At 46.4% G+C, this 14,917-nt stretch overlaps 2 protein-coding genes, 1 non-coding gene and 1 pseudogene across 4 annotated transcripts in view; all 4 read left to right on the forward strand.

Moving 5' to 3' along the window:
• The first annotated feature begins 1,073 nt into the window (after nt 1–1,073).
• On the forward strand, nt 1,074–1,340 carry LOC134736754 (zinc finger protein 318-like). Its single transcript, XM_063640018.1, has one exon. The coding sequence runs from the start codon at nt 1,074–1,076 to the stop codon at nt 1,338–1,340; it is 267 nt and encodes an 88-aa protein (XP_063496088.1).
• Nucleotides 1,341–1,350: 10 nt separating this feature from the next.
• On the forward strand, nt 1,351–7,454 carry LOC129481995 (cAMP-dependent protein kinase catalytic subunit PRKX-like; annotated as a pseudogene).
• Nucleotides 4,296–4,400, forward strand: LOC129483637 (U6 spliceosomal RNA). The gene has a single exon (XR_008658151.1). It is a non-coding gene; the product is annotated as a U6 spliceosomal RNA (small nuclear RNA).
• A 3,448-nt stretch (nt 7,455–10,902) lies between the features above and the next one.
• Nucleotides 10,903–14,917, forward strand: part of CERS3 (ceramide synthase 3) — a 138,886-nt gene continuing 134,871 nt past the window's right edge. For both annotated transcript variants that reach the window (XR_008657561.2, XM_055277068.2), the window contains exon 1: nt 10,903–10,975. The gene's annotated coding sequence lies outside the window, so the exon portion shown is untranslated. The remainder of the gene's footprint in view (nt 10,976–14,917) is intronic.

Genomic DNA, 14,917 nt, shown 5'->3' on the forward strand with positions numbered 1-14,917 from the left:
TATTTGCTAAGGACCATATATTGTCCATCTCCAAATCAACGGATATTTGTTTTTCTGCAAAACACAAAAGACTACTTGTGTAAAACAGAATTGGATTTTTAACTATCAGTTTTCCTGAAAATTATCTTTTAATGTTTTTTCTGATTGTGCTATTTTTCTCCACAGTAAAGAGAAAGGGTTCCCCTGACTCACTGGATTATTGACAAGTACATCATTTTTGTATCGCATAGCATTTTTTTTTTTTTTGAGATGGCATCTCATTCTGTTGCCCAGACTGGAGTGCAGTGGTGCAATCTTGGCTCACTGCAACCTCCACCTCCTGGGTTCAAGCAATTCTCCTGCCTCAGCCTCCCAAGTAGCTAGGATTACAAACGTGCGCCACTATGCCCAGCTTTTTTTTTTTTTTTCATATTTTTAGTAGAAATGGGATTTCATCGTGTTGGCCAGGCTAGTCTCAAACCCCTGACCTCAATTGATCCACCCCCCTTGGCCTCCCAAAGTGCTGGGATTACAGGCGTGAGGCACCACGCCTGGCTCACATAGCATTCTTTGCTTGAATATAGCACATGCCCTCTTGATTGTGTGTCATTTTTAATATGTACAATAAACAATTTGACTATTACATGGAAGGGAAGATGGCTGACAAACGAAAATAAAATTAATTGGCAACAGCCTTTCCACCATACAAGTGAGTTTTATTACAAATTGGTAATAGAATCAGGGTAACATTTGGGGGTGATCACAAATAGCTGAGTCTTGGAAAGGTCTGTATGGACAGAAGGCATGTCAGCGCAGCTTCACCTGGGGATTTGGAAACAGAGTCCAATTGTTATAGGTCAATGGTGACATACCCACTGTGGGAGGCTGGATTCACAGACAGAGCAGCATGCCATTTGGAATAGTGATACGTAGAACAGACGATGCTGGGATGCTTAGGCAGTCCGAATTGTCCACCCTCGCTGTGCTAATTGAGTTGTGAATCAGCCGGTAAAAAAACAAAAACAAAAACAAAAATACTGTAGCGCGCGCTCGCTGCTACCGAGCTGCAGGAGGCGGCGGGCGCGAGACCGGGAATGCGCAAGGCCCCTTCCCTGCCCCCGCAGCCCTGGCCGCGGTCCCCGTGTTCCCCGCGCGCCGCGCGGCACTCGGTGCTCGCCCCCTGCCCCAACCCCCGAGGCCGGCGGCTGCTCCCACCCGGGGGCGTTGTCAGCCGCGCACCGAGAGGCGAGGGCGCGCACGGGGAGCCTCGGTTATGCCGCCGCCGCGCCGCCCTCCGAGGCTGCGTCCCGGGAAGCCCGGCTCCCCGAGCTCTCCGGCCTGGCCTGGTGCCCCGGACCTGAGTGCGTCGCCATGGAGGAGCCCAGACTGGCCCAGGCGGCCGTGGCGGAGAGCGACCCCCGAGGGGTGGCGGAGGAGACCCCCGGCTGGGCGCCCGCGCTCTGCCCCAGCCCCGAGGCGCGGTCGCCGGAGCCGCCTGCCCACCGCCTGCAGGACTGCGACACGCCGGCCACCGTGGGCACCGGGACGTTCGGGCGGGGGTACCCGGTGCAGGAGAGGACGGCCAAGCGCTTCTTCGCCCTCAAGTTGCTGAGCGCTCCCGACGTCATCCGCCTGAAGCGGGTGCAGCGCGTGCACATGGAGAGGCGCGTCCTGAAGCAAGTCATCCCCGCGGTCCTCAGCGGGCTGTTCTGGACCAGGCGTGACTAGCGCTTCCTCCACCGGCGCATGGAGCGCGTGCCGGCGGCGAGCTCGTCAGCCACCTGCGCGGCCCGGGGCGCTTCTGCTCTGCGGGGATCATCTGCGCCATCCTGCCCTGCAAGGGGATCGTCCACAGGGACTCGAGGCCGGAGAACGTCCTGCTGGACAGGGACGGCCACATCAGGCTCGCGGACTTTGGGTTCGCCAAGAAGCTGGTAGACAGGACTTGGACCCTCTGCGGAACAGCCGAGCACCTGACCCCCGAAGTCATTCAGAGCGAGGGTCACGGAAGGGCCGTGGACTGGTGGGCCCTGGCATTCTGATATTCGAGATGCTCTCAGGTTTCCTCCGCGTGTGTGTGTGTGTGTGTGTGTGTGTGTGTGTGTGTGTGTGTCAGCACCTTTGGCATTTATCAGAAAATTCTTGCAGGCAAAATAGATTTCCCCAGACATTTGGATTTCCACGTAAAAGACCTCATTAAGAAACTGCTCGGCCGGGCGCGGTGGCTCACGCCTGTAATCCCAGCACTTTGGGAGGCCGAGGCGGGCGAATCACGAGGTCAGGAGATCGAGACCACGGTGAAACCCCGTCTTTACTAAAAATACAAAAAAAAAATTAGCCGGGCGTGGTGGCGGGCGCCTGTAGTCCCAGCTACTCGGAGAGGCTGAGGCAGGAGAATGGCGTGAACCCGGGAGGCGGAGCTTGCAGTGAGCCGAGATTGCGCCACTGCACTCCAGCCTGGGTGACAGAGCGAGACTCCGTCTCAAAAAAAAAAAAAAAGAAACTGCTCGTGGTTGACAGAACAAGGCGGTCAGGAAACGTGAAGAACGGGGCGAATGAAGCGCAACGCATCGGTGGTTCCGCTCCGTGGTCTGGGAAGCTGTTCCGCAGACAATACTGAAGCCCCCCATCGTGCCCAAGATAGCCCGCGACGGCGGCGGCACTTCCAACTTCGAAACTTACCCCGAGAATGACTGGGACACAGCCGCGACCGTGCCGCAGAAGGGTTTAGAAATCTTCCAGAATTTCTGAGGACAGGAGCTCACATCTGCAAGAAACGGGAAGACTGGAATCTGCCTGGAACAAGGAACTGCACCCAAGCAGACCAGAAGCAATGTCTTCTTCCCGTGACAAGGACATTTCTGCTTTTCTGTCTGTGTGCCTGGATGTGTAGAAACAGATCAGAGCACAGTTGAAATTAATGCAACTGGATTTAAGCAACTGGAATTCCACACTGTAGGAAGGTTTTGAAAATTGTTTGGTTGTAGATTTTATCTTATCCTTTAGTGTTCCTACTGTGATGTCTTGGTTTTTCTCGTAGACTTAAGTTTATAATTTTGAACTGGACTTGTTCAATTATAACCACAAATTGTGTGTGTGTGCGCGCCTGTGTGTATACATAGAAGTCATTATGGCAGATCCACAGAAATTGTGCGATGTTGTAACTGTTCATACTTCACAGAGCCTATAATTTTTATTTTTCAATTTGTTTTTTCGAAAATCGCTTCTCTTGGGGACAACATCTGAAGGTATGTTGCACGGATTTAAAAAAGATCATTTCGCATGCATTTTTTAGTTTGGGTGAAGAAAATATGCGGAGGTCCACCTTCCGTATCTTTAGTGCTTCCTATCTGGTAACTTGAGACTTTAAAAGAAGAAACAAAGAGAAGAAGATATGGGAGCAAATTTATTCCAAGAATCTACAATGACATTGAAGTTGTTGGAGGAATGTACTGTATTTACAAAAACCTTCTGTGTCACATTCAAAAATTTCATCTAAGCTGGGTGCAGTGGCTTGTTCCTGTAGTCCCAGCACTTCGGGAGGCTGAGGTGGGCGGATTGCTTGAGTCCAGGAGTTGGAGACCAGTCTGGGAAATGTGGTGAGACGTCATCTCTCTACAAAATACAAAAAAATTAGCCGGGCATGGTGGCGCATGCCTATAGTCTCAGCTACTCGAGAGGCTGAAATGAGAGGATCACCTGAGCCCGGGGAGGTCCAGGCTGCAGTGATCTGAGATCACACCACTGCACTCCAGCCTGGGTGACGGAGTGAGACCCTGTCTTAAAAAAAAAAAAAAAAAGGCAATGGCTTTGTGCTTTTGAAGGTGGAATGAGGAGACGTCCACCTTGAGGCTTTAAAAGACCGTGAAGCTGGGTGTGGTGGCTCACTCCTGTAATCCTAGGATTTGGGGAAGCCGAGGCAGGAGGATTGCTTGAGCCTAGGAGTTTGAGACCAGCCTGGGCAGCATAGCGAGACCTCATCTCTATAAAAAGAAAAAAATGTTAAAACACAGTGAAATTGCAGAAACAGAACATAGCCACCCTTTTTCATCAATGACCTTTTCTTCACGTGGAGGTCAACTCAGTAGGTGAGAATAATTAGTAGGTTCAGTAGAATAAAGTCTTTACAATTAATAACTTAGTGGAAAATGATGTTCAGATGATGAAATGTGGAAATGTTTTAGACAACTGTATTTTCAGCCTGTGTGTCTGTCACCATCCTGTTGGGATTAACAGTTGAGGGCCATCATTGTCTAAACATTTCACATGCAGTTTCCCATCATTTTTACCGTGAATGTGAGAAGGTGAAACTGGTGCTGACTTCAGTAGCAGGTGTACTAAAATTATAACGACACAGAGGAGACTAGCACGGCCCCCTGTGCAGGGAAGATCCACAGGTTCATGCCGCATTCCGTATTTTTTTTAAAAAAAGGTTACACTGTGCACTGAGATGTGGAGCTAGAAGGAAAAGCATTAAGTCTCATGTTTGCTGACTATAAAAATAAATCATATTAATATTATTGAAAATTCTGCTTTAAAAATTATTAATAAAACCATAAATGAAACACTTTTCTTGAGCACACTTTAAAAAGTACATAGACCCATGAGTCCATGTACTAAAAAATGCCTATTTTTAGGTTGCCTATTTTGTTATCCAGGATTTCATACTGAGATGAAAATTAGCATCAGGAAAAGCCTGAAACGCCTTGCCTTAATTATGAACAGATATGCGTGAAAATGAAATATGCAAGCACATTGATGATCTTGTTCTTTACCGACATTGTAATCAGCCTCCAGCCATACAGAACAAATGAGAAATTGGAAGTGCTTCCAAGAACCTGTGATGGTATGAAACACACTTTTGACCATCACGCACATTTCAACATTTGAAGTGACACAGGCTACCTGGTAACTGCCCCATGGCAGGGTCATAGTTTAAATGGCCCAATGTCCTGTAGAGATTAATTTAATCAAAATGAGCTATTAACATGGAACAATCACTATGTATAATTTTAAAATAGTTTACCTAGCCGGGCATGGTGGCTCACGCCTATGATCCCAGCACTCTGGGAGGCCGAGGCGGGCAGATCACCCGAGGTTGGGAGTTCGAGACCAGCCTAGCCAGCATGGCGAAAGCCCCATCTCTACTAAAACTACAAAAATTAGGTGTGCTGGCAGGCACCTGTGGTCCCAGCTGCTCGGGAGGCTGAGGCAGGAGAATCGCTTGGACTCAGGAAGCGGAGGCCGCAGTGAGCCGGGATGGTGCCACTGCACTCCAGCCTGGGAGACAGGGCGAGTCTCCATCTCAAACAATAAAAATAAAAATAAATAAAAATAGTTTATCTGGGTGGGCATTCCAAAATTTTCACAGATGATCACGTGAAACAATCACTGTGCTAAATGTGGAGGAAAATTCATTACAATAATCACAAAATTTGTATCAGAAAAAAATTACAAATGTACTTTGCTTCATGTAATTTTATGAGTTGGCAGTATTTTCTTAAATTGGAACACTATAAGATAATATCTTTAGGAAATAGATATGCCACAACAGGAAGTATAGTGGGGCAAGTCTTGTTTTTCTCGGGAAATGCCACCAGCCTGCTTTCATAGGCATTGATAAAACCAGGAAGAAAATAAAGTCACAACCGAATAGTATACACTGTCTCTACTGAATTCTTCTAATTCCTTCCCAACAGAAGTCTAAATCCTGCTTAGCCTAAACATATCTATAGCCAGCGATGGACAAATTATATTTGCTGTCAGCATGATAGAATTAGAAGCAGAAACCCCCCAGCAGTGGGGTAAGATTGCGCACTTCATCCCCTCAAAATGCTGTTCAGCCCCACTCCCTCTCAATGCCCATCAAACAACTGCACAATCACTTGTTAGTGAATTTCTCGTTCAGCGTTTTGTTTCTTTCTGTGCATACTTAAAGACCAAATCATTTGTTTGCTCTGAAGAAAAAGAAAAAAAAAACCCCACCAAATCATTTGAAATCACTACCCATTTAAAAAAATCACCAGTGGAACTAAACAGTTGAGTGGTTTGGGATGTGTTCACTATTTCTGTGTTTGACATATGTGGCCTCTAGTTCTTTGGACCATTGTAACTGTGAAACTATGGCTTAATACTGTTAAAGACCCCAAGGCTCAACTCTGTAGCCAGGGTGTACCTCAGGCTGCACAGATATCACACCAGAACATCAGGATCATTCATTGCTCCAGCTACTGAGTGAAGAGTACAAGATAGCACTGGCTTGGGTTCTATTTTTACAGCCAGTTAACTTTGCATCAGGTCTACACAGGCCTTGCAGCCTTTGATTTCTCCAGTTGTAGAGATGTGAAATGGGGTGCCCAGTTCCTCTAATTTTTCCTTCAATCTACCTAGCATGAATTTTACACACATTGGAGGGGTCTTATGCACTGTTTTTCTCTGTTGCTGATGGAGGCAAGAAGGCCTTCTAATTAGTCTAACTTAAACGGATGGGATTCACCTAACAAAAGCAAGAAGAAAAGCACAAGAACAGGTGTCTTAATGCATTTGGATAATTTATTTGGGGTGTGTGCATGTGTGTGTGTGTGTGTGTGTGTGTGTCTTGGTGAAGGTGGGGGCTGTATTTTCACCAAGTCTTTTCATAATCAAGTTTGCTTTGCAAACTTTATGGCCTTGCACCCAGCAGAACAGTCCTTCCTAATAAAAGGAGGATGCCCTGTCACAGTTCTCTGTAAATTATCATGTGTTGGGAAGTTCTTTTGAGGCTTAGTTTGATTTTCCATGGTGGACACGTCTGTTCTGTATGTAAAAGACATTACGTGTGTGTTTTAGCAGGTGGGATTTGAAGCCTTTCCACAGTCCTTGTGCTCTGAGATGGCTGTTGAGCTCTGCTCAGCTGTTGTAGCCAAATTCTTTTTTTGTGCTGAACACTGGGCAGCCTCACCATGTTGCCAATGTGCTTCTGGGGCCCCTGTGACTGCTGCCAGATGCCATGCCCACAAGCAGAGTGCCTTTGCAGGTTTGTGCACCCCTTGGCGAGCTGGAACTGGGAGCCCTGTGGGGTGATCTCGCCTTCTCATGGGGGGTCGGGGAGGGGAGTGCCTATTTTTAATCCTGTCTGTTAGTTGCACCATGGAAATCACTGTGATTTGTATATATGCCCTTGGAAATTTTTACTGCTGTCTAATTTATGTAATAATGTTGATTCCAGGTTTGTTTAATAAAACTTTGTATCTTTTAAGAAAAAAATCCGTAGTATGTAGAGGAAAGTGCACGGGGATAATCCAAGGCCAGGCTTTGAGGTTCCACCGCCACATTATGTGACTTTTAGTCTAAACCTTTTGGTGTAATTTCTTTGGCCTGAGTATTTATAAGTAGCAGATAAAAAATGAATTTTATAATACAAACACAGGTGACAAGCTTTTGCCTCTTTTTCCTTTTTATTAAAGTGAAACATACATAGGTGTAACCTCAAATAATTTTTCTTGTCATAAATTACATATTTGTCATTTTATTGTAGTGTTTCCTTTGTTTTCTTTTGGGTTGCATATGGATTGTTAGTGATTTGTATTTCTCTCTTATAGTTATTTGGAAAATATATCTGCTTTAAATCATTGCCTTTCTTTTTTTTGAGACCAAGTCTCACTCTGTCGCCCAGGCTGGAGTGCAGTGGCACAATCTCAGCTCACTGCAGCCTCTGCCTCCTGGGTTCAAACAGTTCTGTCTCAGCCACCTGAGTAGCTGGGATTACAGACGTGCGCCACCACACCCAGCTAACTTTTGTATCTTTAGTAGAGACAGGGTTTCACCATGTTGGCCAGGTTGGTCTCCAACTCCTGACCTCAAGAGATCTGCCTGCCTCAGCCTCCCAAAGTGCTGGGATTTTAGGTGTGAGCCACCACGCCCAGCCAAATCATTGCCTTTCTATGCTTTTATTTTTTAGTTTTTTGGAGACAGGGTCTACCTCTGTCACCCAGGCTGGAGTGCAGTGACACAATCATGGTGGCCCACTGCAGCCTTGAAACTCTTGTGTGCAAGTGATCCTCCCCTATCAGCCCCCCGTGTAGCTGAGACTATGGTGTGTGCCACCATGCCCAGCCTTTTAAATTTGTTTGTAGAGATAGAGTCTCACTATGTTGCCCAGGTTGGTTTCAAACTCAGCCTCAAGTGATCCTCCCACATCAGCCTCCCAAAGCACTAGGATTACAGGCATGAGCCTTTGCACCCAGGCACCTTTCTCCTCTTTTCAAAAAACATGCTTGAAAATTCCTTTTTTTAGTCATCAAAGCCAGGACTGAAGTAAATTACACATGTAATGGGCTTCCTGCCCCCTTCAGCTTTCTGGCCATTGTTAATTTCACTTGAATTTATAAACCAAATTGCTATTCCCAATGATTTTTTACAGTATATCTCTTCTCCTCAAATTTTATTCTTGATTTTTATGCTGCATTTTGTTATCACCATTATATTTATTATTTAGTCTTTACTCTATTTCATGATGTGTCTAATGAGAAAATCTTAATTTGGGTTCCTTTCTTTGGTAATGTTTCCAGGAAAAATGGCTGGGTTATGTATGCATCCCAACAATGTATGCATCCCAACAATTTCCTAAGAAGAAAGAAATATTTTCTGAGACTGTATATCAGAGTATGTGTTTTGGTTGCCATTCTTTTTGTTAATGGCAATATGATGCTTTTATAGACCCATCCCACATTTTTTTTTGTTTTTTTAGAGACGGAGTTGCTCTTGTTACCCAGGCTGGAGTGCAACGGCACAATCTCGGCTCGCTGCAAACTCCGCCTCCCAGGTCTCAGCCTCCCAGGTAGCTGGGATTACAGGCATGCACCACCATGCCCACCTAATTTTGTATTTTTAGTAGAGATGGGGTTTCACCATGTTAGTCAGGCTGGTCTCGAACCCCTGACCTCAGGTGATCCACCTGCCTCGGCCTCCCAAAGTGCTGGGATTATAGGCGTGGGCCACTGCACCTGGCCCTCTTTACTTCTTCATATCCAATTTGATCTTCTTCCATGTCAATTCAATTCATTACATCCAAAGCAGGTTTTACTCATGAGGGAATTAGTGTGTCAAAAGGCTATTAAAAAGCACCAACAAGGCTGGGCGTGGAGGCTCACATCTGTAATCCTAGCACTTTGGGAGGCAAGGTGGGCAGATTGCTTGAGCCCAGGAGTTGGAGATCAGCCTGGGCAACATGGTGAAACCCTGTCTCTACAAAAAAATACAAAAATTAGTCGGCTATGGTGGCTCACGCCTGTGGTTACTCAGGAGGCTGGGGCGAGAGGATCCCCTGAGCTCAGCAAGTTAAGGCTGCGGTAAGCTGTGATTGTGCCCCTGCACTCTAGCCTGGGTGAGAGTGAGACTCTGTCTCCAAAAAAAAAAAAAAGAGGCTGGGTGCAGTGGCTCACTCCTGTAATCCCAGCACTTTGGGAGGCCAAGGCAGGCGGATCACGAGGTCAAGAGATTGAGACCATCCTGGCCAACATGGTGAAACCCTGTGTCTACTAAAAATACAAAAATTAGCTGGGCATGGTGGCACACGGCTGTAGTCCCAGCTATTCGGAGGCTGAGGCAGGAGAATCGCTTGAACCCAGGAGGCAGAGGTTGCAGTGAGCTGAGATCGCGCCACGGCACCCCAGCCTGGTGACAGTGTGAGACTCCATCTTAAAAAATAATAATAAATAAATAAAATAAAACAGAAAGAAAAAAAAACACTAAAAAGTCTGATGTCATACATCCCAAAGTTAGTGAATGAGTCGAGTGTAAACCCAGAGCTGTATGGCTACGATGCCTGTTTTCCCCTACTCTGCTATACTGTCTCCTCTGTAAATGTTTTGTCTTTTGGAGACAGGGTCTCAGTCTGTCACCCACGCTTAAGTGCAGTGGTGCCATCACAGCTCACTGCATGTAAATGATTTTCCTAGATTTGTATTTTAGTCAAATATTCAGAGAAACAATGCTCCCTGTTCTCTTTTGCTGGGGATGTTTTCATTGCCTCGTCTTATCTATGTTCTGTTTTTCCGTCTCTGTTAATTCAACCTTATTATGGGAAATGGCTGCAGATCTGGGCTTGCCGGCTGAGACAATCCATGGGTGCTTACGGACTTACTCTAGAACGGCTTCCCCTTCCTACCAACAGCCTGTAGACCATTCGTGCGTTCACCTTCTGAAGAGGTTGTGTAAGGCGCTGGGTTCGGAATCATGGAAGGCCCAGGTGCAAACCTCAGCAGTGCCGGGTGCCAGCTGTGCAGCTCGGGTCAGCTGCTTAGCCCCTCTGACGCACTCACGAGTGATGCCTGTCTCGCGAGGCCAGTGTAGGACGACTGTGGTCCAGGGGAAGTACCTGAAAAGGGCACCCAGGAAAGGAGCCGGTGGTCGGTTGGGCGCTGCCTTGGCCGCCATCCTCGCCCCGGGCCCGAGGGGCGGTGTCCCAGGATGCACCGCGGCGGAGACCCCCTCGCCCGGCCTCGCGGACGCGCCTCGGCCCAGGACTGAGGAGGAGGCAGGTGCGGGGCCCGGGGCGCATGAGGGGAAGGGAGGTGGAGGGAGGACGGCCCTCGGGCCCTGCCCACCGCGGTGTGTGGGGCTGCCGGACCGCGCCCCCAGCAGGTGCCGCCCAGACCCCCGCCGAGGGTCCTTGTCCCTGTGCAGGCCCAGGCCGAGGCCGACAGAGGGCCCGAGTCCCCGCGCCGGCCCAGGCCGAGGCCGACAGAGGGCCCGTGTCCCCGCGCAGGTCAAGGCCGAGAGAGGGCCCCTGTTCGCTCGCAGGCCAAGGCCCAGAGTCCCCGTCCTCGCACAGGCGGTGTCCTGGGGCCCAGTCGCCGCCCCCTCGCCGCAGCCCTGTGTACTGGGCCTTGCAAAGTCCGTTAAGAGTGCCCAGCGGTTAACAAGTTTGTAATTACTTTCGTGGGTTTCTACGTTGCAAACTGAGAAGAGGGTTGCTGGGTTGGGCCCCCCTCCTCTGGACACTAACCCCACCCAGGTAAACAGGGATCCGGCCCAGGTTCCTGCTGGGTGCCGAGGTGGGGGATTCAGTGGGGAGCTCTGAAATGTGCTGGAGGCCTGGACGTGATGCCACTGCCACCATCCCCTTTACCCCGGCTACAAAGCCTTCTGGAGTGTTCCTTGTTTTTCCCAGGTGTAAGTTATTAGCCCTGTATCATGACTAAACGAACGCTAAAGATACCCTTTTACTTATTCTCAAATTCAAAACATGTATCGAGGGTCCAGAATGTACCCAGAACTTACAATTATAGATGCTAGGACCTCAAAGGTAAGAAAGGCACCCACCCACGGCCAGGTGCGGTGGCACACGCCTGTAATCCCAGCACTTTGAGAGGCTGAGGCGAGCGGATCACCTGAGGTCAAGAGTTTGAAACTAGCCTGGTCAACATGGTGAAACCCCCGTCTCTACTCAAAATACAAAAATAAGCCGAGCGTGGTGGTGGGCATCTGTGATCCCAGCTACTGGGGAGGCTGAGGCAGGAGAATCGCTTGAACCCAGGAGGCAGAGGTGACAGTGAGCCAAGATTGTGCTATTGCACTCCAGCCTGGGCAAAGAGCAAAACAAGGAAGGAAGGAAGGAGGGAAGGAGGGAGGGAGGCCTTCACTTGTGGTCATAGTTCAGAAGACTGAATCACTCTGATATTTGAGCTTACCCCCGATTTCAAAACTCTCATTAGAAAATGTTTTAAATCACCTGAAATGAGAACAAAATCTAAGTAGTATGTGGAGTGTGGAAATGGTAAAGCAGTCCAGTTAGGTTGGTTTGGGCAGTGTAAGTGTGCATCATCATGCATTAACCGTCAGAAAACCAGGGCCAGGGTCCACACCAATAGTTTTCAAAATAAACAGTCTCAATTAGACCTGAATATGACAGGCGTGGTGGTTCATGCATGTAATCCTAGCACTTTAGGAGGCCGAGACAGGTGGATCACCTGAGGTCAGGAGTTCGAGACCAGCCTAGCCAACATGGTGAAACCCTGCCTCTACTAAAAATACAAAAACTAGCCAGGTGTGGTGGCAGACACCTATAATCCCAGCTACTCAGGAGGCTGAGGCAGGAGAATCACTTTACCCAGGAGGTGGAGGTTGCAGTGAGCTGAGATCCTACTACTGCACTCCGGCCTGGGTGACAGAGCAAGACTCCATCTCCAAAAAAAAAAAAAAAAAAAAATTAGACCTGAATAGGCAATAGAGTTTATCACAAATAGATAGCATAGATAAGTATTATTTTGTGAAAATGTGGTTTCAGTTATATACATGTGTATATACGTATATGTTCATACCTATACATATATATTTGTAGGGGTATTTGTATTAGATCATGATATAACATGTATTTATTGTGAATTACATTCTTAAAATTGTTACTGAGTTTGAACCAGGATAAATTCATTACATATACAGAAAGTGCCCTATGGTAGTAATAATTATTGCATACTAATTATTTCCAACATTGGAACTATAGAAGAGTTCAATGGTATTTTATGCACTAATTAGCTCCATGTTTTACATTTATTTTACATAGTATTAGCATGGCATGCGTTTGGGTGTCTGATCTATCACACTAAGAATAGATCATTCCTGACTTGTAAGGAATGCAATGGCAGAATTGCTCCAATATGTGAAAACAGTCACTGTGGTGGTTGCCGATTATGGAAGCCATGAGCCATTATTGTTAGCATGAAAATATGCATGATTTATACATTACTTCTACTGTTGCCATGTGTGACCAAATAAGGATCTTTTGTTTTACATTGTTTCTGCTGAAACAAAGTAAAGAAGTTCAACAGTCCAAGAGTTTTCTTTTCTATTCCAGTTATTATGTTACTTTTTCAGAAAGCTTAGGATCTTGATAATAGTTCATTCCTGAGGCTGAAGGGGTTCCATTATTAACAAGTCAGATAATTTTCATTTCAGCTTTGATAAAAGATTTTTTTTTTTAGTTTTGAGCAAAGGTTGAAGCACTTAATGCTTATTGTAATAATTAGTTTTATATTTTCTATTTTGATTGATTCATTGGTTGATTTTGATTTTAAGGATTTAAATAGCTGAAAGTATGGACCATATTTCTAGGAAATAATTTCCTGGCGTACAATTTATCCTCTAGTGGTTAGTCCAGACATTTAATCGTAAATGACTAGTATCCCATTTTGTAAATAGGCCTTGCAGAGAGTTTAACAGGATCAAGCAAATTATTTTTATTTTTACCATACTTACTAGTGTCATAACTGCTTTGATGAGAGCTCCATAAATGAATGAATGAATGTTATAATTTATTTATCTAAATATTGTGACGTTACTACTTTTTAGTAAATTTAATTTTTACTCCTTTTTTTAATGAGAGACTAATTTTTGGCAAGCTTATTTCAGGGAAGCTATGAGTCATCTGTCTGAACAGAGATAAGTGAATAGAAATCATCCCGTCTTACAGAACACGTTCAAACAGCACCCAACAAAGAAACAGGCTAGCTCACATCTAAATTTCTGACTCAAAACTGGTCCAGTGCAACAGAGGTTAAAAAAACAAAGATTCCAGTTTCTTTCCAGTTTCTTTTTCCCTATTAAGGTCTTAGTAAAAGCCAGTGAGGAACACTTTTTTTTTTTTAAGACGGAGTCTAGCTCTGTCGCCCAGGCTGGAGTGCAGTGGCACAATCTCGGCTCACTGCAACCTCCGCTTCCCGGGTTCAAGGAATTCTCTTGTCTCAGCCTCAGGAGTAGCTGGGATTACAGGCGTGGGCCATCAGGCCCGGCTGATTTTTGTATCTTTAGTAGAGACAGGGTTTTGCCATGTTGGTCAGGCTGGTCTCAAACTCCCAACCTCAGATGATCTGTCCACCTGAGGGACACTTTTTAACCAACTTAGTATGTTATGGTTTTCTTCATCTGTCTCAAGTGCCTTCCAAAATACTGGACCCCAGCACTTGCTGCTTGCCACATAGCTCAGCTAATCTGTTGATAGACCCCCACAGAGGGAGAGTGAATGTCTGCTGGCATTCAGGGATGTCCTAGCTTTTTCCAACCAAAGCTACAGACTCTCAGTAGCTGGAAAGCAGGGATGGTATCTGCCTTGTTCACTGTGATTTCTCTATTTTTAGACTCATAGAAAGTGCATAATAAATCATTGTTGAATACATGAAAACACCAAAGAAAGAAGAACAGCAGGAGAAAGTATACATAGCTTGAAACAAAGGGGGAGAGACTTATAATCTGCTAAGAGTTTGATATCATCCTCAGATAAGAGTATGTTATCCACTCTTAACTAATACATTTAAGGGTCTCTTGTCAACCCAACAGCGTTTCTGGGGTGAGATCTGGGCTCATAGGATGAAGAGCTTGCTGGAGACAGAGCACATACCTGTATGTACACATATATACACATGTGCTACACGCACACTCTGATCAAGTTGTGTTGCAGAAGCAGTTTGTGCTATACTGTTAAAGAATAAGGCTGCATATAAAATGGGGCTAATGGTGTAATTTGGATAACTAGCATAAAGAGTTTAGGAAGAGAAAGCTTAATTTTTTTTTTTTTTTTTATTTGAGAGAGAGTCTTTCTCTGTCACCCAGGCTGGAGTGCAATGGCACGATCTCAGCTCACTGCAACCTCTGCCTCCTGGGTTCAGGCAATTCTCCTGCCTCAGCCTCCCAAGTAGCTGGGATTACAGGCGTCTGCCACCACGCCCAGCTAATTCTTTGTATTTTTAGTAGAGACGGGGTTTTGCCATGTTGGCCAGGCTGGTCTCGAACTCCTGACCTCAGGTGATTCACCCACCTCGGCTTCCCAAAGTGCTGGGATTACAGGCATGAGCCACTGCGTCTGGACAAGAAAGGTTAATCTGAGAAGCAGTTTCCCAGGGGAAAGGGATGGGACTTGGATAACGAGGGATCACAGATGGGGCCTGAGCCAAGGTCAGAGTGG

The sequence above is a fragment of the Symphalangus syndactylus genome, chromosome 5 (genome assembly GCF_028878055.3).
Source record: "Symphalangus syndactylus isolate Jambi chromosome 5, NHGRI_mSymSyn1-v2.1_pri, whole genome shotgun sequence".
NCBI classification, from domain to species: domain Eukaryota; kingdom Metazoa; phylum Chordata; class Mammalia; order Primates; family Hylobatidae; genus Symphalangus; species Symphalangus syndactylus.